The sequence below is a fragment of the Rattus norvegicus genome, chromosome 3, assembly GCF_036323735.1.
Source record: "Rattus norvegicus strain BN/NHsdMcwi chromosome 3, GRCr8, whole genome shotgun sequence".
NCBI classification, from domain to species: Eukaryota; Metazoa; Chordata; class Mammalia; order Rodentia; family Muridae; genus Rattus; species Rattus norvegicus.
Window position 1 is genome coordinate 35,771,618 of NC_086021.1, and position 25,248 is coordinate 35,796,865.

The following is a 25,248-nucleotide window of genomic DNA, read 5'->3' on the forward strand; positions in this document are numbered from 1 at the left end:
TAGTGTAGTTCTGTGTCTTTCTCGGGTCCTGGGGTTGGGGGTGTTCCTACTGCCCTTTGACTTCTGGATGCCAGCAGCTTTCCAGTTCAGGAGACTTGGGGCCTCCTGGGAATTCTAGCTGCCGGAGTTGGTGGTTAGGTGGAAAGTGTGGAGGTTTTGGGAGTTTCCAAGACTTGGGAAGGTTTGGAGGGTGGGAAAAGTCGGTGTCGCCGAACCCCTAAGCCCATGTTGATCATTTGTATGTGCAGTATGGTCAGAGGATGGTCAGCTAGTTGGTCCTAAGTGTGTAAGAAGTTTACATTCATCAGACACTGAGTCAAAAAGCTCTTTATGTCTCGCAGAGGAAAAAAGTACCCAGAGAGGAAGACTGAAAAGACCTGCACCCACCACCCAACCTGGCAGGTGTCCCTGCTGAGACCATCTGGTGGTCTCAGCTGAGCTTCTAAGGAGTGGGAGAGCTAGAACCTAAGTAACCTCAGGCCTTAGCTCCACCCCACCCCTACCGTGCAGTTACCTTCTAGATAAAGGACAGTTTGTGACATCAGAAAAACCTGCCAGTCACACTAAGGGCACACCCCACCACAGCTCCTTAACTCTGACTTTCAGAGCTGTGCACAGTAGGCACAGGGTAAGTGTCTGCAGTCAGACCCAAAGCTGGAATCCACTGAGCTCCTGAGAGGGCAGAAACTGGAGAGGACATTTCTGCCACATCGGGAGGGTCTCAGCCACAGCAGGAAATGACCAGTTAAAGTGGCTGCTTCTCTTCCCAGCCACATTCTCAACCTGACCATTGTCACTGTCCCCTGGGCATAGCGAGTAGGGCAATATCCTTTCCCAACCAACTTTCGAGTGATGAGTATATCCAGGCCTGCCTGATTTAAGACCGCAGCAGTGTATGGTCCCCTAAGAGCCTCAAAGTTGGCAGTCTTTCCTGAGTGGCCAAAGTGCTTCCATGAAAACTCAGATGTTCTCTCAGAAACAAGACACACCAAGTTCCAGGCTGCTCCGGGTGTCTGTGTGTGGCCATGTATTTCTTATGGAAAAGAGGCCACAGGCTACACTGCCCAACTACATGGGGATGCCTCCAGAGGTGGTTTCTTGGGGGAGGGGGTTCCCCTGAAGCTCCTCAGAAGCGATAGTACTTCATAGGTCATAGCCCATGAGCTTGCGATGGTGACAGAGCGCCACAGAACCAATTCACTGTGTGAAACACCAGCCGCATCTTTTTTTTTTTCTTTTTTTTTTTTTCGGAGCTGGGGACCGAACCCAGGGCCTTGAGCTTGCTAGGTAAGTGCTCTACCACTGAGCTAAATCCCCAACCCTGCCAGCCGCATCTTTATCATTCGCTTTGAACTGGGCAAGTGGACAACAGAACACCAGAGACCATGAGAGTGAAATTTGGGTCCCGGTCTCACTCTTAACTGCCCTCCGGGAACCACACTCTTGTCTGCTAAGACTGATTCCTCTGAACTAAGATGGCCTGGCTACCAGAGCAGGTCCACAGGTAAGGGTTTGTGCAGCAGAATGGGACCTCCCTTCGCTGCCTCCCTCATCTCATCATCCCCTGTGAAGAACCTCACCTTGACCTGCAGGGGATTGGCCTAGGGTTAGGAGTTGCAGGACTATACCTGAAGTGGCTCCTGCAGGGGCGGCCAGAACCGAGTGTCTGAATGGATAGAGCTCACTTGTAAAATCGTGCAACCCAGCTCCTGATCTGCCTGCTTGCACACTCCTGGGTCTCACTGACTCTTCCACCTCCCCACACAGCCTGAACTCGAATGGCATTCCCCGAAGCTTTGTGTCAGCCTCTTCATACGTGGAGGGTCAGGATGTGCCCATGGGAATGTAAGACGCCACTGTCTACGGAGCAGAACAGAGGGACATCTGTTAGAGAAATGTTCTCCACCGTTGAACTCACACCGTCCCCTTCCCTTCTCCTTTGCCATAACCTAGGTCAGGACTGCACAGCCCTGGTACCTTGGACTAGAGAGATCATGACTACTCAAAGCCATACAAGTCAGAGGCAAAAAAAATAGCACGCAGCCCTGAACAAGCCCTGAGAGGCCCATGACAAGGCCCCAGCACAGCATCTCCCTGGTGAGCAGACTGAGGTGGGGCTTCTGCACACATTATTTTCACAGTCTTGGCAATAGCCCCTAAGCTAGACCTTTTCATCTCACTGCACAGATGACACAGGTGCCTGGTGTGTTTGGGGACTGGGGTAGAAGGGTGACAGTTGAACCCTGAGTGAGTAGATGGAGTGAGCTATCTGACCAGCAGTCCCTGTGTAGGGTCATGTTCAGTGACTGCCACAGATAGTAGTCACAAGGCTCACTAAGTATTGTAAACCAACCTGCATTTAGGGCCACAGCAGACTTGCCAAGAGCTCACTACCTCCAAAAGCAAGGTCCTCATGTGTCCAGAAAGACATTTTTAGAGAGAGGAAGTCCTCAAACTATGGAGGGAAGTCTGAAGAACTGGGATTCTGTTGCCCCTGAGAAGCAGAACTCTCGCCCCAACTGTTTAGAACCAGACAGAAAGCCAATGGGGAAGTTTGGAATGGCCACAAAGGACAGGTGGGTGGAGCCAAAATCCCTAGCCAGTCTGCTGGAGGGGTTTGCAGCAGAAAGATAGGCACGGATCTGGGTAAGGCTGGATTAGCCCAAAGGTAGACAGGCTAGACCTCAAGTCCCCTGGCCCCAGCTCAGTGATATGACTCTCCATGGAGGGACAGTAGCCAGGCATAGGGGACAGCAGGGAGGCAGAGACAAGTGCATACAACCCACTGTCTGATCTGTCTGTGAACCTATTACACTCTCTCGGCCAAATGCTCCAAACCACGTTCTCCCAGGGGCAGCATTGGCTTGGGGCCTCCCCATGTGCCTCTCCATCATCTTTTGCTACTGATCACCGAATACCTTGGCTGGACACTTGATCCTCCTCAGTCAGCAGGACATACATCCCCATGGGGCAGAAGGGTGAGGGACAACTCCAGGAATGAGGTACAAAAGCATGAATTAGCATAAATAATGAATAAGTATGAATTGATGTTCATGGTGGCTACAAGAATCAGTCTCATCAATCAGGAAGTGGACGGCTCAGTTGTCTTGATGTGCAGTTTAATTTTGAGCTGGGAGTGGAATGGAAGAAGCACACATCAAGGCTTGAGGTGCGGGGTGAGCTGGGGGAGCGGTGCCCACACATCTGTGCCTGTGTGTTTTAATGTGTGATGGTGTGAGTGAGCCTCTGGTGGTGTGTCTGCGTTTGTTCTGGCGGTGTGGCCCTGCGTGTTTGTCTGTGGACTAGTCTCGTGGCCATGCACCCATATGAGTTGCTATGGGTGTCGGTGAGTACAGCTGTGGGTGTGGCTGTGGTGGAGGAGAGTGTGCGTGGGGTGTGTCCTGTGGAACTGTGGGGATGGCTGGTGGGCAGAGGCTGAGTGGAGGTCACTGCTGGTCTGGTGCCAAGTGCACCCGCAGTCGGCGCCCAGCGCGCTGGGTCCGCAAGGCTAGATAAAGCCTTCTGGCAGCGGATGCCTGTCAGTGTGCACGGTCTCCCAGGGCCCTGGAATACGGCCTCTATCGCCCGGCTGACGCCACCCTGCGTGTGCGGAGCCGCGGCTAAGGCACCCGCTCTGGCCCCAGCCCAGGGTGAGCGGTGCCCAAGGCGCGGAGCCTCTGGGGGAAGACAGAGGGGGGCGACAGCAGGATGGGCGCGGCCTCGGATCCGGTGCGGCACTGAGAGTTCTCCAAGGTGCTAAAATAAACCGAGCGAAGGATCAGGTTTCCCGACCAAAATAACCCAGCAGCAGCCTTAGAAATGTGAACCGGGAAAGTGATCCCTGGCGCGCGCCAGCGCTGGAGGCGGTGATGAAAGCTGCTTCCCGTGGTGCTGGGGGCGGGAGGGTGGGGTGGGGTGGGGTGCTACTGGCCAAGGAGCGGTCGCCCCTCCAAACTCTGGTCCACCTCCCTTTCTCTTCTGTGGTCATTACTTCTGAGAGCAGCCTCCTGTTGGCCTTTGGGCTGTGACGGCCAGGTGTGCAATTTCTTAGAGCCAGGCTCTGAACTCCGCCTACTGTGTACCAGAGCCTGCCTAGCCGTGTGAACAGGCAGTGTGAACAGGCAACAGTAGCAGCACCCAGGGACTGCCACCTTGCATGGAGAACATTAAAAAATAAGTAGTACAAGGGTGTTAATTGACACAGATTTTAGTAAACAAACAAAAAACTGAAGAATGTCAGAACACAGGGCACCCTACTGGCTGGCACCCTACTGGCTGGCTCACTTGGGGTGAGCCTGGGTGGTGAGTTCCTTTGCTTCTGAGCTTTGATTTTTCTCCTCGATGCTACTGGGTCAGAGTGCACGTGTGTGCAGTGGCTGGGGCAGGTGAAATACCCAAGGCCAGACTCATACAAACAAGTATTCAGAACATGCTTCTGGTAACTGTGCTTGTGAATATCAACATTGGGTTTATCCCAAACATTCAAGACAGCAAACTGGTCCAGCTGCCAGAAACTCCTGCTCTTGAGAGAAAGAGAAGTAGTGTAGTCACATGGTCTGGGATCGTGTTGTACAACAGTCTCCTCCAAGACTGAAACATTCCATTCCGCAAAGCGGGGGCAGGCAGGCAACTCAAAATAGCTTCAGGAAGTCCCTGAAACAAACCAGATTCACTAGGTCACCTCCCTGCCAGAGTAAGCAATAAAAGCTACAACAAAGATTCTCAGACAAGCAAGGCTGCAAAGAAGACTCTGAGACCAGACCAGCTACCTGGAAGAGATTTAGATCGACTGAGTCACTTGGAAAGGACACTCTTCAATCTGTTGAATTGCCTGCAGGCACCCCAGTTTGCCATCTTTTGTGATATTCCTTGTTCATGTTCCTGTAGATAGCCCCAGTAAAACTCATAGCTCACTAAGTTGGATTGGTAGTATCTGTACTTTGGTCTGCCGTGGGTTCCCTGTCTAGGGAAATACTTGTGTGTGTTGTACCTCCCCAGGAAAAGCATTGCTATACAACACCCAAGGCCTGGATCAGAACCTTAGTACCTGGGTCAGACACACTTAGCTCCCACCCCAGGTCTCCACAAGCAAGGCTTGGGGACGTGCCAGGAGGCGATGCCTCAGGGGAGCCAGGACATCTGTGGGGATAGGACTGTGGCATATTCCTCTTGTACTCTCTGCAGATCCTTGCACACAGTAGGACTCAGAATGTGACATGTGAAACCACACAGGCAGGAGACATCGATGCTATAGGGGGCATGTAGCCAGAAACACTTCTCTTGAGCCAAGAGTGTGTGAGACTAGAGGAGTCCTAGCTCTGCGCCTGGGACTTGTGGAGTTTGTATACAGCAACAGCCTAGGTTAGCCCACCAAAGCCTGCAGGAATGGCACGCCAATATCCTGTTTTGCTTACATCTGTTTATAGTCTGTTCTGGAATGCAGGGATGTGTATGCTCACCCCACGATAGTTTTTTTTTTTTTTTTTGGTTCTTTTTTTTGGAGCTGGGGACCGAACCCAGGGCCTTGCGCTTCCTAGGTAAGCGCTCTACCACTGAGCTAAATCCCCAGCCCCTCCACGATAGTTTTGAATGCAATAGCTACTAAATAAAAGCAAGAAAGGTGGAAAGGTTTTGACATAAGGGATGACCCCTCTATGTGGCAAAATGTCGGACACTTACTGAGAGAGAATAGGGGCCTGAGAGAGTGCTCAGCGGTTAGAGTGCTCGCTGCGCTTCCAGAAGATCCAGCTTCGACTTCTGGCACACACGTAACTGCTCACGAGCTCCTGTATCTCCAGTTCCAGGGGACCTGATGCCCTCTTCTGGCCTCTGCATACGTGGTGCACATAAAAAAAAAACACGCAGACAAAACACACACACACACACACACACACACACACACACTAAACAAACAAGCAAATAAGAATGAAGGAATGAAGCTGATTGTTGTGGAAAAGTGGTCAAATCTATCTTATTAAGTGTAAAAGATGTCAAATTCTAAAAGGCTGTAAAAGCTGATCATATCTCAAATGTGTATTTATATACGAATAGATATGATAAGCCCAGATTTCATTTGTTTTTTTTTAATTTTTTTAGATCTATTTATTACATACACAGTGTTCTGCATATATATAACCAGAATAGGGCATCAGATCCCATTACAGATGGCTGTAAGCCACCATGTGGTTGCTGGGAATCGAACTCAGGACCTCTGGAAGAGCAGCCAGTGCTCTTAACCGCTGAGCCATCTCTCCAGCCCTTCATTTGTTTTTTATTGTCTGATTATTAGAAATAACTGGTTGATATGCCATGCTGCAATAATAAGACAAGGATCTCCCTTTAAGATGACACCTGGTTAGTGTATTTGTTTTCAAGTGATGGAATTGTAACTGTCATCTGTAATAAGTTTGTTGCAGTAAAGGCTGACCTTTTGACTGACAGTGGTAGCATACATCTTTGATCCCAGCACTTGGGAGGCAGAGAATTCTCTGTGAATTTGAGGCCAGCCTGGTCAAGACAGCCAGAGCCGCACAGAGAAACCCTGTCTCTAAAAACAAACAAACCAAAGTTATTGGCGATATTTTATTGTCTCTTATCTAGCTCTTCATTTCAAGGATCTGTGTCCTGGCTCTTCAGCTAAATGGCCAGAAGAGATCAATAAAAGCATTGTCTGAATAACTGATAGAATGCCAAAACTCTTGAGAAATTGGATTGTGTGGTCTGGTAGGTACTGGCAAGAGTTTATGGAGTGGAAGTAACCAGAGATCTCCCAGAAGACTGAGGAGTAGCAGGTCCTGGTCACAGGTAAAGAGCAGAGCCCCTTGTGTTGAGTGAGCCTTTTCAGAGTCCTGGGCAGATAAAAAGGTTTGCGTATGGTCATTGGCTAAGCCAGGGATTGAACCTGAGGCAGTTACTCTCCACAGTCTGTTTTTTTCTTTTCTTTTCTTTTCTTTTTCGGAGCTGGGGACTGAACCCAGGGCCTTGCGCTTGTTAGACAAGTGCTCTACCACTGAGCTAAATCCCCAACCCCTCCACAGTCTGTTTTAACCACTGACAGGCTCTGGAGCTAAATTGGACCCCATGGCCTCTGCAGAACTTAACTGGGCTCTCCAGCCAGAATAAAGTGCTGACACAGGCCTGGGTATTATTAGTCCTAGCTGCCTGGGCTCCTTATCCCCTGCTGAAGCCAACCCAGGTCATGGCCCCACCCTGAAGGGTAAGGTGACTCTCCTGGCAGAGAATTGATCAAACATTTCCAGGACCCCGTGGACTGAAGAATCAGAACCCAAAGGCTCCAGTGTCCCCACACTGGACTGCTTAGCGGTCTGGGTCTGCTTCGTTTCAGTTCCCGACTGGATACCTTCACCTATCTGAGCCTCAGTTTCTGTATACTGACCGAAGGCTACACATTCGCACTCTCCCTGAGGACATAGAGCCCACCTGTGCAATGTACATTATTTTGGTACATTGTGAACATTTTCACATGTTCCAGTTCCCTAAAAATGGCATTGGAAGGAGGATGCCTCCCCTCTCTTTCAGACCAAAGTATGTTTGTTTCAAAATTTTCTGCAAACCCCTTGTCTGGTGGTGGGTGATGGTTTCCTGACTCTGTACCAGGAGAGGAAGGAAACAGCAAAACAGGTGAATAGAAACAGTGCTAAGCAGGGCAGCACGCGCATTTAATCCCTGACCTCAGGAAGCTAGGCTGACGGATCTCTGCTAGTTCAAGACCAGCATGGTCCACATAGTGAGAACCCTGTCTCAAACGGAAATTAAATCATGTCCTTCAGAACAGCAGAGTGTGAACTATTACCAAGAGATGTTACCAGTATTTACCCAGTGATGTAAAGGTGCCTGCAGTGGGAGAGAAAAGTCACCCACAGAGAGGAAGTTCAATGGGGAGCTCCAGTTGCCTGTCTTAGCTTCCCTCACTGGTTTCTACTAGACATCCTAAGTGATGATGTCACCTCTGGTGTTATTTGTTTTTTTACTTGGAAGCCTCACTCACTCCAGGGGTCACTCTTGTCTACCCAGAACCCACTCTCCCAGGAACATCGGCTGACTGCCTCGAAGGGGCTTCCTCAGCCAATTTCGGATGGATGTTTCAGCACCTAATATGACAATGTTTGTCATCTGTCTACTTCTCTATCTGCCTATCAATCCATCCATCCATCCATCCATCCATCCATCCATCCATCCATCCATCCATCTATCTATCTGCCTATCTATTTGTCTATCTGGCTGGCTACCTACCTACATGCCTGACTTCTGCCTGCCTGCCTATCCATCTGTCTTTCTGGCTGGCTATCTGCCTTTTTATCTATCTGTCTGTCCATTCATCTGTCTATCTGCCTACCTAACTGCCTATCTATTCATTCATCCATCAATCTATCTGCCTGTCTATCTGCTTATCTGTCTCTCTGTCCATCGGCCGGCCTGCCTGCCTATCTATCTATCTATCTATCTATCTATCTATCTATCTATCTTGCATTTTTATCACTGTGATAAAACACCATGACCAAGGCAACTTACAGAAGAGTTTGCTTGGGCTTACAGCTCCCCGGGGTCAGTGTCCATGATGGCAGAGCAAAGGCTTGGTGGCAGCAGTGGGAAGACGAAGGCTCATTCATATCTTGAAACACAAAAAGACAGTGGACTCAAGATAACACGAGTCTTTAAACTCCAATAAGGCCACCTAAGCATCCTTAACAGTGCCACTAACTGGGCACCAGGTACTCAGATGTCTGAGACTTTGAGGGACACCTCATTCAAGCCTCTCCCTCTCTTTCTCTGCAATTTACTATTTATTCTTTTTCTTTGGCTTGGTTATTACTTAATAAACTCCTTTATTCACAACCAAAAGTGTGTCTATTACTGTTCGTTCTCCAGACCAGACAGAAGAAATTGTCTAAAGTCCAGAATGAGGCAGCTCTTGCCGTGTTGCCACACCCAGGAGGGAAGTTATGGTGTGGCCTGGCTCTCCCGCCCCATGCTTGGTCTGCACTGAACACTAGAAGAGGAGGGATAGGGTGGTCCCTGCCTAGTCTATCCCAGTATGCAACTGGGATTTGCAAGGAATCCCACACCGAGGGCCCTTGGATACTGGCCTCACCTCAGCAAAGAATGGGACAAAGTCAGGCCATGGGCTGGGTCCTTCTGAAGGAAAGAGGACGTTGTTCCATTTCATGTGGAGTCCCAAGGTAAACGGAACAATTACTTGGCATTTTACGAACTTCTATCTGAGCGCTTTCTGCAACTGTGAGAAGTGGGCACTATGATGCTGTGTTACCCATAGAAACACTAGGGCTCAGGAAAGAGGCAGGCTGAGCAAGGCCTTCCAGCTGATATGAGCTGATGTGAGAACCCCTGACTCTGGAGCCTGTAGGCTGCTCGGATGAGGCCATAGACAACAGAACCTGAGTTTGCTTCTTGTCCTTAGGATGCTCTGGGTGGACCTGGTCTTTGTGCATAGGCTCTGGGTCTTGGGCTGAGCAGAGCAGACAGACAAATCATAATCCCGATGTGATGAGACCTTGGCAGTCACTTCTCACTTTCCAGCCAACCGCTCTGAGCACCAACAGCCTCGGGCCAGGCAGCCTAACTCTGTGTGCACTAGAGTTCCAGATGCTGCCCAGGGAGCTGCGGGAGGCCTCCCTCAAGCCTCACATGCTCAGCAGGGCCTCTCTGGCTGCCCTCTGGGGCCCTCTGAGATACATCCTCTTCTCTCCTTTTCCATGTACCAGCAACCGATGCTTCAAACTTTCTACAGGAAGTTTCTCCAAAGCTTCTCACGTGTGTGTGCTTCCTCCACGAGCCAAGCCATCCAGGTGGATCCTGCAGGGCCTCTACACAGTTGGGGTCATGTATGTGTCAGTTGCTTCATATGTAGGGAAACTTGGTCTTCATGACAGTTGGGGACAGGACAACATCACTCTGTAGTGTGACTAACTCCTGCCACAGATCCAGGAGCTCCATGGCTACATATGGGTACTTATGTCTTACGCTGCCTGGCCCTAAGCTGTTGATGCTCAGGGGGGTTGGCTGGCGAGTGAGAAGCCTTCGCTTAGTTCAAGTACCAGGGACAACCTCCAAGAGACAGATCTCTTTCCAGTTAATCGCCCATTTGTCTAACAGAAGGTCAGTTTCGCACGTGGCCATTCAAATGCACCACGGTTCACAATAGCAACTCAACACTACATTTTTTTTAAAAAGGAGAAGGAAGAAGAGGAGGAGGAGGAAGAGGAGAAGGAAGAGGAGGAGACAGAGACAGACAATTGGTCCTGAAAACTTAATGGTCTCACTAAGGGGATAGGGGAATAGTTGACCTGGCCCTAGAGACCCAACACGGGGTGCATCAAAAACTCCCTACAGTCCCTGGGACTAAGGTACCCACTACCCAGCGAGGGGAACAGGAGGGCCTGGCTACGAAGGATCTGCCCTGGTCAAAGTGCAACTGGAATAAGCAGGTTTTAATTTAGGGTCCATCTCTGTCAGGGCCAGAGACCAGAGAGGGAAGCAAAGGCTGAATCAAAAACAATGGACTACATTTCCCAGAGTTCTTCAGAGCCCAAGGACCAGCCATTGGCAGATTTAAATAGCCCAGGACCGAGGCAGCCAGGCCTCAGCTGTGGACTCCTCCGCCTCTCCGTGGCTCTATTGGCGCTGGCCCCTTAAGGGTGGGCTCTATTGGCTGCCCAGCTGGCATTGACGTCCCCCTCGGAGCCGGGTGGCAGCTGGAGGTAAATAGCCATGTGCAATTCTCCTCTCTATATTTAACAGCTGCTACAGAGAAGGTGGCGACTCCTGTCTTCTGGGAGAAGGCCCTTGGAACTGGGCTGGGACTGGCCTTCTCGTAGTGAGCGAGGTCACCATGCCAGTTTCCCAGAGCCGGGCCCGTGCCAGGGATCGCAACAATGTCCTCAACCGAGCTGAGTTCCTGTCCCTGAACCAGCCCCCCAAGGGGACCCAGGAGCCCAGAAGCTCAGGTAGGAAGGCCTCGGGGCCCTCAACACAGCCCCCACCCTCCAGCGACGGGGCCCGGGAGCGTCGCCAGTCACAGCAGCTGCCCGAGGAGGACTGCATGCAGCTGAACCCCTCATTCAAGGGCATCGCCTTCAACTCCCTGCTGGCTATTGACATCTGCATGTCCAAGCGACTGGGGGTATGTGCGGGCCGGGCTGCATCCTGGGCCAGTGCCCGCTCCATGGTCAAGCTCATTGGCATTACGAGCCATGGCATTCCTTGGATCGGGGGCACCATCCTCTGCCTGGTGAGAAGCAGCACCCTGGCCGGCCAAGAGGTGCTCATGAACCTGCTGCTAGGTGAGTGTGCCCGCTGACCACCTGTCACCCGGCCTGCCGGGCCTTTTGGGAGCCGGCCCAACCCCTTCCAGGATCAGCAGGCTCTCTGAGAAACCAAGGAACTCATGTAATGAGGCTAGGCAGAAAGGGTGCCCCAGAAACAGGCACCTCTCTAGTCGGGGGAGGCAAGGGCCCCCCCGCAAGTTGGTGGGGTGGGGGACTGGAGCACACAGAGGCCAGCAGGCACCTCCGGAGACCAATTCTCTGTCCAGGGCTGCTGGCCAGGGGCAGAGTACAGAGAGGCCAAGGGGTGAACTTGGGGGCTCTGCTGAGTGACCTAGTGTGATGTCTTGGTCAGGTCATCATTCCTAACCTGTTACAGACAGTACTGAGCTGACCCCAAATTGTCCCCCTCCTTCATGCTCAGTTAGAGACCCTACAAATTACCCAGGATTCTTCTAGAGTCTAAAGATTCAAAGGACCCACCTAAGGGTTCTCGTTACCCACTCAGAACCACTTGGAGCATTTGTCCGCTCCTCCCCATGGGTCTCTGGAGAAAGGAGTCTGGTTGTTACTTTCCTTTGCCAAAGTCACTGCCACTAGCTCTCCAGGATTGCACCGCTGTGTGCCAGTTGCCATGTGGTACCCATGTGGAGGGCAAGCCATCCCTTCTTCCTGAAGATGGTTTCCAGCTCCTACCCCACTCATCCTCCAGGCACCTCCTGGTCCCTAGGATCCTCAGGGAGCCTTTGCTCATCTCTGGGAAACACAGGCAAAGCCAGCTCTTCCGGTTCTAGAACCCAAGCCACCAACTTTACGTTACTGTTTTCTCCCAGCTCGTCCCATGACACTCCCATCTGACAGATGAGAAAACTGAGGTCTCAGGAAATCAACCAGCCTGGCCAACCTCGGGGCCTGGAGTTTCTAACAACCCAGACTGTCATACAAACCACAGCCTTCCAGGGCCCAATTCAGGGCTGTGGGGGGAGGGAGAGTCCGGGAGAGAACAGGTGGCCAAGGTGCTGGAATAGAAACTTCTAGAACAGAACCTGTCTGGTTATGTGAAGTTTTCCCTATGCCCAAGATAGATTCACTGAGGACTGACACTCAGGAAGCCTATGTGAGGAGTCAGGTTCCCTCATGCAGGAGGATGGGGCAGGAAAGTATTGCCCCCAACCTTATCTGCCCCTTCCTGCCGTCTCCCCGTGCTAATGTTGGCAACTGTGCACTGAGCATTTACTAGGAGCCATGAAGTCCTGTGTAACCAGCACCACAGCACGCCCCCCACCCACCCTACCGGGCCATACAGAGAGGGAGGCTGGGTTAGTTACTTAACACAGACTATTTGGTAGCTCTAGGGCCACGGTGCCTCCATGGAGTGTGGTGTCCAGCACTTTAGCTTAGTAGGAGAAGAATGTGACAAAAAAACATGGCCTGGGGCTCGGGCCTAGCTTTTTATGTAGCATACACAAAGTCACGGGTCCCATGCTCAGCACATCACACTGCTGTGATGACTTGTGCCCAAATCCTAGCACTCAGGGGATAGAGGTAAGAAGATCAAATGTTCAAAGCCACCCTTGGTGTCTTAGTTAGGGTTTTACTGCTGTGAACAGATACCATGACCAAAGCAACTCTTACAAGGACAGCATTTAATTGGAGGTGGCTTACAGGTTCAGAGGTTCAGTCCATTATCATTAAGCAGGAGCATGACAGCGTCCAGGCAGGCATGGTGCTGGAGCGGCTGAGAGTTCTACATTTTCATCTGAAGGTAGCTAAGAGAAGACTGGCTTCCAGGCAGCTAGGATGAGAGTCTATAGGCCCACAGTGACACGCCTACTCCAACAGGGCCACACTTCCTAATAGTGCCACTCCCTGGGCCTCTCATATACAAACCATTACAGTTGGCTACATAGTTTGAGGCTAACCTGAGCTACATTAGAAACTCCTCAAAATAACAATAGTCTGGGCATAGGGACACATACATTTTTGGGGGGGGGGTTGGTTGGTTTTAGTTTTGTTTTGTTTGAGACAAAGTTTCGCTATGTAGCTTTTACTGTCCTGGAATTCCCTCTATAGACCAGGCTGGGCTCCCGCTCCGGCTCACACAGAGATCTGCTGCCTCTGCCTTTTGAATGCTGGGATGAAAATCTTGGGTCACAGCCAGGTGTGGTGGCGCTCACACCTTGAATCCCAGCACTTGGGAGGCAGAGACAGGCAGATCTCTGTGAGTTTCAGGCCAGCCTGGTTTACAGAGTGAAATCCTGCCTCAAAAAATCAAAACCAACAAAGTGGCGAGGTAGGTCTCGGCCTCACAATCCAAGCCTCATATGCTAGAAGGGACCCCAGTCAGCTCCTCCATCCAGGGACAGCCATCATCCACTGAGCAACATGCCTGTCCCTTACCTAGCTTTCTGATGCCCTGGGGTGCTGTTAGCCTTGGTCTCTGACCCTTACTCACTGCGAAGACTTGATTTAGTCAGTTCCCACCTCTGAAGCAATAGGTCTGTGGTGGAGATTTGAACGGATCTGATGAAGCCCAATGGCTTACGTCACGTTTGCAAGAACTGCAGGGCCTGGAGGCGTCTGTCCAGCCCAGCCCTCTCTCAGAGCAAAGGACTGAAAGTCAAGGTCTCATGCCTACAGTCAGGATCCTGAGGAGCAGAATGGAACTGATAGAAAATGAGAGTTGAGCCTCAGAAGGCTGACAGTCCCCAGAGCTATATGCTCCCTGCCTTCTGCCTTAGACCCCAGAGAACCTAGCCAGAGCAATTTTAGCAGCTGAGGAAAGCTTAGAATCAATTAGACCTGGGCACATACCCCAGGGCCTGCTGTGGCCACAGGCAAATGCCTTCACCTCTTGGAGCCTCAGCTTCCTCATCTGTCAAATGGGTTGTTAGGGCACTTGAAGGAGGTATCTTAACATAGAGGGTTTGGCATGTGCCAAGTCTGGGAGCACTTAGGTGGCCATGGCTATCACAATGGTAGCTTTGTCACCATCACCAGGCCCACCCCCCAACCAGTCCCATCTGTGTCCTAGATGCTAGGGGAGTGACCCCAACACCTTTGCTAAGCACCTAACCAGGCTGGATGACCCTATAGGGGGCCAGGTAATGGGTGACTGGGCCCATACCTGCTCACCGTGTGTCTGTCCTTGAGAGCCTGTCCCAGGTGGAAAGTGGCTCATGCCCTGTTACCATGATCCAAATCCTTATTTTTATTTATTTATTTTTATTTTATGTGCATTGGTATTTTGCCTGTGTGCATTTCTGTGTAAAGGCATCAGATCCCTTGGAACTGATTTACAGACAGTTGTGAGCTGCCACGTGGGTGCTGGGAATTGAACCCAGGTCCTCTGGAAGAGCAGCCAGTGCTTTTAACAGTTGCACCATGTCTGCGGCCCCTGACCTGAGTCTGTTGGTGAGACTGTCCTGACTATGAACATGACATTGTGTGTGCAGGTGTCTTAGTCACTGCCCTATTGCTGTGAGGAGACCGTGACCACAGCAGCTCTTATAAAGGTAAAACATTAATCGGGGCTGGCTTGCAGTGTCAGGTTTACTCCGTTATCTTCATGGCGGGAAGCATGGGTACACACAGACAGGGGGTTCTGGATCCCCAGGCAGCAGGAAGAGAGACTCTGGGCTTGGCTTGGGCTTTTTAAATCTCAAAGCCCACCCCAGTGACACACTTCCTCCAACAAGGCCACACCTCCTAATCCTTTCAAATAGTGCCCCTCCCTGAGCATTCAAGTGTGGGATGATGTCACAGGTGAGGCAGGTACAAAATGGAAGGAGGCCTGTCATTGGATGAGAAGGAAGGATGGGCGGGAGAGAAGTGTGAAGGCGGAGGAGGAGGAGATGAGAACAGAAAGGAAGAGAAGAGACAGAGGAGAGGGTGAGAAGCCATGGCAGGTGATGTTAAGATTCTGCTCTGTGTATTTACAGGTTGTTATTAATGTTCTCAAAGGAACTGGGCTTTGTATGTTTAAGTGGGCAATTATATCTTATCAATTGGATCTAAAAAAATACTTTTTTTATTTTTATATTTTACAACAACATTTGTAAAAAAAAAAAAGTATTTGACCATATGGGGGCTGTGCTTATGAAAGCCACCACTCGGGTGCATCTGCATGTGCAGAGCTCAGAGGACAACCTCCAATGCAGTTTCTCAGGGGTCACCTCTCCTCTTCCTCCTCATTCTATCCATTTATGTACTTATCTATTTATTCCCAAGATGGGGTTTCTCTATGCATCCCTGGCTGTCCTAGAACTCACTCTGTAGACCAGGCTGGCCTCCAACTCAGAGATCTACCTGCTTCTGCCTCCGACATGCTGGGATTAAAGGTGTGCACCATCATGGCCTGTCCCTTCCTTATTCTTTAAAACAGTCTCCCTAGCCTAAATCTCCCAGGTAGGCTAGTGCGATCACTCCCACTAGTGAGCTCTGTGTTCCACCCGTCTCGGCCACTGCGGTGCTGAGGTTACAAGAGCTCACCTGGCTTTACACGGCTACTGAAGCTCACACTCAGGCCCTCCAGCTCTCAGGAGGCAGAGGTGGGCAGATCTCTGTGCAAGGCTAGCCTGGTCTACAGATTGAGTTACAAGACAACCAGGATTACAGAGAAAACCCTGTCTCAAAAAACAAACAAACAAACAAACAAACAAAAAAGTGTGTGTGTGTGTATAGAATTACATTTATTTATTTATTTTATTTGCATGTGTGAGATCATTTTGGTATGTTGTGGATGTACAATTCTACGCCTGAAGCGCATCTTCATCGCTGTGAAATTGTCAGTGTCATCTACCCACCCGACCTTTTCACTTGCCCCAGCTCCATCTCCATTACATACAGCTCTGTACCCATCCCCCAACCCTAGCCCTTGGCAGCAGCCATCTCTTCCCTGCCTAAGAGTGGCTTCCTGTGCCTGGATTTCCATGGCATTTGTCCTTCTGTAGCCAACTCATTTCACTTAGCTTATAAGTCCTCAGGGTTTGTTCAGATATACCAATGTGTCAACCTCCTCTGTCTTTTAAAGATTTATTTATTTATTATATATAAGTAGACTCTAGCTGTCTTCAGACACACCAGAAGAGGGCATGAATCCCATTACAAATGGTTGTGAGCCACCATGTGGTTGCTGGGAATTGAACTCAGGACCTCTGGAAGAGCAGTCGGTGCTCTTAATCACTGAGCCCTCTCTCTAGCCCTCCTCTGTCTTTTTTTTTTCTTTTTTCTTTTTTTCGGAGCTGGGGACCGAACCCAGGGCCTTGTGCTTGCTAGACAAGTGTTCTACCACTGAGCTAGATCCCCAACCCACCCCCCTCTGTCTTTTAAAAATTTTTCCTTGGCATTTATTTGAGGGGGTGGGGTATGTGCCATGGTATGTATGTGGTGGTCAGAGGATAACCTGTGGTATCACGGGTCCTGGGAATCAAACTCAGGACATCAGGTTTGGTGCCTTTAACCACTGAGCAATCTCTGCAGCCTGACTTTTGTCCTTTTCCCAGCTGGATAGTATTAGGCTGTGCAAATGGAGCCCGTTGAGTTTATATATTATCCAGTGGTCCACGTCTCCACTCCTAGGTGCTGTAAACAGGGGCCTGTACATCTCAGGCCCCACTCCTGGCTCTTTTGGCTGCTTGGAAGGAGATGCTGGGTCACCGAGGAACTGTGTTTACGGGCGGGAATAACTTCGTGTTTTTCACTGTGATTGAACATGAACACCTTCCCCTGCCCTCACACGAACATTCCAGTCTCTCCATTCCCTAACAACAACAACAACAACAACTCCTCCTCCCCCTCATCCTCCTCCTCCCCCCCCTCCTCCTCCCCCCTCCCCCCTCCTCTTCCTCTTCCTCTTCTTGTTATTATCAACCGTCATCGTTGTTGTTGTTATCCTTTTGTCTTGTTTTGTTTTGTTCGAGGCTAGCATACAAATGAGTTTCACCATGACCAGCACTTACTATTTGTTGGGTTGTTTTTATTTCATGTTATTTATTTGGAACTTTTGAAACAGGATCTTACATTGCCTGGAGTGGCCTCAAACTCACTGTGTAGCTGGGTCCCAAGTACCGGGAGGATTACAGTCACGTGCCTCCTCGACCCACCCTTGTTTGTTTGTTCGAGACAGAATCACATACGATCGTCCAGGCTGGCTGAAGCTCACCATCCTTCCCTTCCAAATGTGCGTGTTTGCAGGTGTGCGTGCATGGGTGCGTGGCTGTGTGTGGAGGCCTCTCTGGAATCAGCCGCTCTGCATCCCGTTGTTTTGAAATCGGCGTCATTGGTCATCGATTTAGTTAGCCTGGCAGGCCCCTGAGCTCCCAGGATCCACCTGTCTCCATCCCTGTTGCCAGGTTACAGACGCATGCTGCCACACCTGGTTTGTATGGGTGTGCTGGAGACTAAACTCAGACCCTGAGCATGCATGGCAGGTCCTTCACCATCCGAGCCATCCCTGAAGCCCCCGGAGGGAACTTTTACAAGATGGAAATAAATAGGAGATAAATAGGAGTAAGCGGAAATCTGAGAGTGATCCTGAGCTACAGTGATTAGCTCTTGAAGCAGCGTTAGTCTGAGATGAGCAGGACACGTGAAAGAAGTGCTTTGGTAAGGCTATGGTGGTCTCGATCCCACCTTGTGTTCCACATAACATAGGTCAGTAAGAAAGTGGCCCTGTCCTTTAGTTCCTCCCCAGGAGGCAGCATTCCTCTAGCTCTCTCCCTGCACATATCAACAGACAGTCTCTGTCGTGTTTGATTAGTGTGGCCTCTGCTCTCAGGAGCCTGCTCTGCTATTCGGTCCGTATTTGAACGCACTCCTCCCCCACCCCACACACACCTCATGTTCTTTTATACTGAGAACAGAGGATGAAGCCTCTTCAGCCTTGAGCTTCCCACTCAGGCAACTCTGCAGAAGAGACGTCTGTCGCCTCTCCTGCCCACCAGCTCTTGCTCTTGGGGACAACTTAAGAGACAACCTCTCAAGAGACTATGTGCCTTGCCTGATTGAAGGCTATTTAGACTGATCTCAAATCCTCAGTTGGGTACACTTCTGCCTCCAAAGGTGGGATCCCAGTTTATATCATGTGACACTATGTGACACCCAGACTTCTGGGGGTTTTTGGCTGTCCCAAGTCTAGGTCAGAATTCTGACATGTGATAGAAAGGAATTCACTGTACAGGGCAAGGCGGGTTGGCCCAGAGCACTCACACAGTCAGTAGGTTCATTCTGGGACCTGCTCCCAGTAGCACAAGCCACTCAGTTGAGCTGGTACCCTGGAGCTTTGTGCCCAGGGTTCTGATGGTCTCCCGGGAGCCAGCTTCCTGTGTGAATTCCTCAGGTGAGAAAGCAGAGACTCTGGGATGTTCACGGTGAAGAGCCGTTTGAGTCAGGAGGGTGGAAGACAAACCAGGACCCACCCACCCAACAGCAAACTGGCATGGCATAGGGGTGGAGGGAACTCACCAGAGATAGGAGAGCCGCTAACTGTGTGCACGCCCACAGCCACCGACACACATGCACATGCTCCTCGAGACAACGGAGCAGGGAACTCAAAGCCAAAAGGCCAGGTCCATCCCAGCCTCCCACTGTGTCCCACTCACCCAACCTGTTTGCTTCCTAAATCCTCCCCCCAGGGAGATCACGTCCTTTTAGAATGTTGCTTTGACTTTTTAAAGATAACTTTTTTGCAAATGTGGTAATATATATCATAAAAATGTCATTTGAACCTTTCGAAGTACACTGTTCATTGGCATTCAACACTACTGTGCAGGGACAGATGTCGCCACAGTATATCCCCAGAAGTTCATCCTCTTACAAAATTGGAAGTCTGCCCCATGAAACCCTGGCTTTTCACGCAGTAGCTCCCACCCCCATACACCCAACTCTGTTTCTGTGTCTGTGAACTCAGCTGCTCCAGGTCCCCCGTACAAGGGATTCTGTGGTATTTCCTATCTTGTAAAAATAACTAGGGATAGGGCAGGGTCTCCTGTAGCCCAGGCTGGCCTTAAACTCACACTATGTAGCCAGACATGACCTTGAACTCCTAATCCTTCTGCCTCCATTTCCTGAGTGGAAGATTACTGCAGTGCACCACCGCACCTGTTTTATGCACAGTGCCGGGGACTGAACTGAGGGCCCCATGTGTGCCAGGCAGGCATTCCACTAATCTACACCCCCAGCCAAAAATATCCATAATACCATGTATACAAATTACATGCTCATGTGGGAGGGGGGGTTCAGAGAGTTTATAAAATCCACCATCCATCGTCCCCACCTCCCACCTGCCCATACTACCCCTGCCCAGCAAGAAGCCCTGACATCAGGCAGGCTAGCACCTCACAGGCCGGTCTGTCCAGACACAGCCGTCCATCACTCGTGTAATGGTAACTGTAAATCCTGTCTTGCAGTTGGCCTTTTCCCTTAGCGTACCCGCCCCACACCTCTCCCTTGGTGGCTATAAATACATGGCAGCCTTGTCATCTGCGGTGGCTGCTGGGCACTCATTGTCTAGACTCGGCCATGCATGGTGTATTGTATCTGTCTGGCCTTGAAGGGCACTGGGTCACTGTATGGCTTTCAGGGTTCTGAGTCACACTGCAGTAGGCATCCTTAAGCAGGAGTCAGGTGCGCACCCCATCTCTTCTCAAGGAGGCAGCCCTAAGCAGTCAGAAGCTTGGGAAGCAGAGGGGTATGATGGTCTAAGCAAGATACCTACAGAAACAGATCTAGGGGCTTTAGGGTGTTGTAGCTTTAGGGTGTTGGCTTCCCCTTCCCAGAGCCAGAATGGGCAGCAGAGGTCACATGAGCAAGGCACTTTAACCCACGAGCCTGTTCCTGTCAGTCAAGGACCTATCTCTGCTCCTTGCTGGCCAACACCCCCACCCCCACTCACATCCTTGTGTCACTGTCCTAGTCCTGCAGAGGAGTGAGCTGCAGGGTTCTGAGTCACACTGCAATGGGCTTCCTTAACCAGGACTCAGATACACACCCGGGGGGCCGCCTTCAAGGCAGTAACAGCCCAAGTCCTAAAGGGCCTGTGGGAGGCCCCAATTACCTCCCTGATTCACACACACAGCTATCAGCAGGCCTGGCTCTGCCTTGCTCTAGGGTTTGTACCTCTCTAGTTTCCTGGCCACCACAGGCCAGAAGGCTGCTGAGCTGGAGAGATAAGATAGGCCCTCGTCACCCCTAAAGTCAGCAGGGAGGTCTCAGGGACAACAGTGCTCCTGCCCAGAATACTTGGACACCCACTGCCGATTCCCTCTGGGAAAGGTGCTGTGGGTGAACACCGTAGGCTCAGAGGATGTGAGAGGCAGCAGAGCCCTTCTCTGGTCCCTGGTCCTCCCATTCTCACTGCCTGAGGTTGCCAGCCCCAAAACAGCCTCCATGTTGCTCCCTATGACATGAACTGGATGGGAGCTGCGAGGAGATTGGCTCTCAGAGTCCACGTCGTCTGCCCATGACAACTCGGAATCTGGTCTCTTATCCTGGATTCTATGTGCTCCGCCACTGTCCTGCTGGACCTCCGTGCGTGGGGGCCCAGGGAGTAAACTGACCTTTCCAAGCCCCACACAAATCAAAGGTAGACAGCTTTCTGCAGCTCTCCCGAGCCTCCTCCCAACTGGGAGGTACCTTACCCAACTCTGATCTGAGTAAGGTGTAGGTTAGCAAACCCAAGGCTTGCTGAACTCTCAGGGCCTGGAGGGGTGGCAACCCCTGTTTCTATTTCTGGCTCCAGGGACAATGACAACCAACAGTCAGGGCTGTCCAACTGGAGGAAGATGGCAGGGTTGTCCTATCCTGTGTCCACAGTCCTTTCACAGCCCCGCAGACAGCTGCATCTACCGAGGTGCTTGCCCACAGACTGTAATAACACTGCTCTGTGCAACCATTTGGTGACTGTCTCTGCCTTGGCCATTAGGAGCCTGGCCAGCCTGCTTTGCCCCGGCTCTGACACACACCTGTCCATCTCCAGAACCAACTATACCCATGAATTTGGGTGTAGCGGCCAATAGCTGTAACAATATGAGGCAAGGTCCCATCTTGTAGCTCAGGCTGGCCTCAATCTATAGAGTGCTAAGACATGTATTACTACATCTGGCCCATCATCAAATACCACATGCCCCTCATGCTGGGGATGGGAGCCAGGTTCCTGTACATGACAAACCCATTCTCTACCACTGAACTGCTCTGGCCTTTCCCATCACCATGAAAGTAATGGCTAAAAGCCCAGGCACTGGCGTACACCGAGGGGTTTTGGAGTCAGGATCCTGGCAGTGTATCCTCCAGTAATGATCACTACTGTACCCAACCCTCTGATGGGCCAAGCTTTTGGGGGAGGGGTTTCCCTGCTTTGCACAGAGTGCTGTAGGTCCTAGGATTTCCTAAGTCCCTTGCCCATGGCCACTAGTCACCTTTGCAGGCACATACTGTCCTTCCTGAGAGAGATCATATCTATGATCTGTACCTCACAGGTGGGAACAGCTAGGTGACTTATCCTGAGTCATGCAGTCACAGTGACTATACCACACTGCCGGTCTGTATGAAGCTGTCTAACACCAGCCTTGGCCCCAGAGCAGAAAGGTGTGAGATCCAGGCTTCCCTGTGGCTAGGGAGGGGTTGCCTTGCCCAACACTGGCAGCTTGGAAGCCACTCTGACTAGCCATTGGAACTGGGCCCTGGCATAGTGCCATCCTCTGATGGCCCAAACAGGCAGAGCAGCCCACCAAGGCCACACAGTGGGGTAGTGGCTGAGATGGAGCCTCAGGCATCCCCCAAACTTCAAAACTGAGAAAAGAGCCCAACCTGGGAGCCAGTGATTTAACTAACATTTGGAGACTGCCACCCTGTGTGTGGTCAAGTGACAAGCCTCTGGGCAAGACAGGCTCAACCTCACCCTCATGAGAAGTAGCCACTAAACAAGAGTACACAGAGCCCAGGTCCAACCTGTCTGTGAGGAGAGGGTGAGCCTCTGGAGGCCTGAAGAGGACAGTGGAGAAAAGGTGGTGGGTTGGGAAAGAGCAGAGCATTCCAGAAAGAAGGAGAAACCAATGAGAATACCCTGAGGCCTTGTCTTCTGGGGTGCAGAGGGTGCTATGTGTAGCCTGGCAGCTTCGGAGGGCAGTTTAGTGGTTCCTCAAATTACCTCACAGAGGAGCCAGGTGTGTGACACATGCCTGTAATCCCAGCACTGGGTGGGCAGAGGCAGGATCTCTGTGGGCTCAGAGCGAGCCTGCTCTACTGTGTGCACAACACTATGACTGCACAAATGCCACTGGCTTCTGTGTTCACACACTGTGGAGTGCGTGTTGTATGAATTACATCTCAGCATTATAAAAATCATTGTGCTCTAGGAACACGGGAAACCTTCACTGACATACTTTGAAAAGAATTCTGTAGCCCGGGGCCCCATATCTCAGCCCTGAAACCCTACAGGTACCCATAGCCATGACACCTGTCACTAGGGAACAGATAAGAGTGAAATAAATATGTCAGAGGTCGAGGATGAACTGCAGAGATAGCTCAGTGGGTAAGAGCACTTGTTACACAAGCATGAAGACTTAAGTTCAAATCCCCAGCACCACATAAGATGGTCATGTCCATGTACACATGCCTGTAGTTCAAGCGCTGTATAGGGTGGAGACAGGAAGATTTGTAGGTTTGCGGGCTGTCAGCCAAGCCGCAGGTTCAGCGAGAGACCCTGTCTCAAAAAAATAAGACGGAGAACAACCAAAGAAGGTATTCGCTGTTAACTGCTGACCTCTGCATGCAAACACACACACACACACACACACACACACACACACACACACACACACACACACACACACACACACGACGAAAGGCGAAAGGTGGGGGAGGATGAAGAAAAAAATGTTTAATATGCCGGGTGGTGAGAAAATGGAACCAGGACGAAGGTTACCTTATCGGAAGCTTCTACAAACAGGTTCCAGGGGTGGCATCTCTGTTGAAGGAAGTGGGTACCCCACACAAGGGAAATTCCAAGTAGTCCTGGGGTGGGAATGTGCTGTGAGGTCACTGAGGCCAAGAAAAATGAATGGAGGAGGAGTGCTAGGGACTGGAGCCTGGTCAGCCAATGGGAAGAGGACGGATAGGGCCGGAGCCAGGTCAGCCAATGGGAGGAAGAGGGCTAGGTACCCAGGAGCCTGGTCAGCCAATGGGAGGAGGACGGATAGAGACTGGAGCGTGGTCAGCCAATGGGAGAAAGAGGGATAGGGACCGAGCCTGGTGTGGGAGGAGGGTTAGGAACCGAACCTAGTCAGCCAATGGGAGGAAGAGGGCTAGGCAAACTTGGTCAGCCTGTGGGAAGAGGAGGGATAGGGACCGATGGCACTGACACAGCAGGCCTCTGCTCCGTCCACAGCCCTGCTCTTGGACATCATGACAGTGGCTGGAGTACAGAAGCTCATCAAGCGCCGCGGCCCGTATGAGACTAGCCCTGGGCTCCTGGACTACCTCACCATGGACATCTACGCCTTTCCTGCTGGCCACGCCAGCCGTGCCGCCATGGTGTCCAAGTTCTTCCTGAGCCACTTGGTGCTGGCGGTGCCGCTACGAGTGCTGCTGGTGCTCTGGGCCTTCTGCGTGGGTTTGTCTCGGGTGATGATCGGACGCCACCACATTACAGACGTCATCTCTGGCTTCATCATCGGCTACTTCCAGTTCCGCCTGGTGGAGCTCGTGTGGATGTCCTCCAACACCTGCCAGATGCTCATCTCTGCCTGGTGAGCCGCCACCCACCACCCACCTGGGCTCTGGGCAGAGCTGGCCCCAGAGAAGTGGCTAGCGGTGGGTCAGTGGGGACAGACTGACTCAACTTCTCCAACCTGGCCAGAGGCTGGTTTGTTAGTACTGTGGGGGCTTTCGTTTTCTTCACTGGACTCTGTGCATCCTCGGAGGTAGCCGGAATGGCTCACATGGATGCTTAGCCTCCATTCCTTGTCTGAAGGCAACAGACAAGAACAAGATGGCCGTAGGAGGGGCAGAGTCTTGTCCCCTCGTCACCATGACTGTGGTAGCTGTACTGTGCCACCACACCATGGCACAAAGTTCAGGGAAGAACGCCCACCACTCATCCAACACAGGAGCCGATCTATCAGTGGTCACAGACAATTTAGGGTAGCACGCTCCCAATGGTGCCTGGAGGTCCCAGCCTTCAAGATACTTCTTGGGAAAAGGCTTTTGTGATCCAGTGCATTTTGGGAAGTCCTGCACACTGGCCCCACAGTGGATGTTCACAAGTGCAGAGTATTTAGAAAGGCACTGGTATGTCCTATAGAAAACCCAGCCATTGAAGTCTTGTTTAGCTCAGCATTTCCGAAATGTATTTGACCACAGGAGCCTTGTCTTCAGAAATAGCTTCTAACCTACCAGGAACCTATTGAATCTGGGAAACTGGTGCCCAGGGGCCAGAGGACCTGGGATGTGAGCTCGCCTTTCCCAACACCCAGCCCTGAGGCCTGGGGAAAGCAGGTGCCCACAGCAAGACCTGGAGGAGGTTCCTGCCATGGTCTCTGGGCACTGAAGCTGCTTTGGCCCCCAGGGGCCGGACTCTGTGTGACCTAATAGGTCGTTTCCAAGTCAGACACTTAGGGATGCGCATTTCATGTGACAATACAGTGATATGCAAATGTAACTTTGTCCTGTGTGGTTCTTAATGTGCCAGGGCACAGGGATGGTCCCTGGTGGGAAGACAGTGCCATTTGTCAGAGGGAAAAGAGGGAAAGGTCCCAAAAAAAGGGAACCCTGACCTGCTCCTGGACTCTTCTGCTGCTTGGTGTCTCCTGGAGGCCACAGATTAGGGCTTGGTCCACTTGGCACTGCCCTTTTGTCCAAGTCTGGGTTGGGGAATTTCTTCAGTTATAGAGAAGTCTGAGGCCCTCTCCCTCCAGCCTCAAGTCCTCCCAGGGCTTCTCCCTCAATC

At 51.3% G+C, this 25,248-nt stretch overlaps 1 protein-coding gene and 1 long non-coding RNA gene across 4 annotated transcripts; both read left to right on the plus strand.

The window, feature by feature from the left end:
* The first annotated feature begins 118 nt into the window (after positions 1-118).
* On the plus strand, positions 119-6,468 carry LOC134486353 (uncharacterized). The gene is made up of 2 exons (XR_010065158.1): positions 119-2,097; positions 2,852-6,468. It is a non-coding gene; the product is annotated as an uncharacterized LOC134486353 (long non-coding RNA).
* Positions 6,469-10,597: 4,129 nt separating this feature from the next.
* Plpp7 (phospholipid phosphatase 7 (inactive)) lies at positions 10,598-24,960 on the plus strand. 3 transcript variants are annotated; one of them, XM_039104753.2, is made up of 2 exons: positions 10,598-10,985; positions 23,689-24,960. In XM_039104753.2, exons 1-2 carry the CDS (start codon positions 10,871-10,873, stop codon positions 24,051-24,053), a joined length of 480 nt encoding a protein of 159 aa, XP_038960681.1. In that variant the 5' UTR covers positions 10,598-10,870; the 3' UTR covers positions 24,054-24,960. The 3 variants fall into 3 exon arrangements, with proteins under 3 accessions (XP_038960681.1, NP_001012349.1, XP_063139561.1); NM_001012349.2 differs by having other exon boundaries at positions 10,627-11,321; XM_063283491.1 differs by lacking the exon at positions 10,598-10,985 and adding an exon at positions 17,225-17,909.
* Positions 24,961-25,248: the final 288 nt, after the last annotated feature.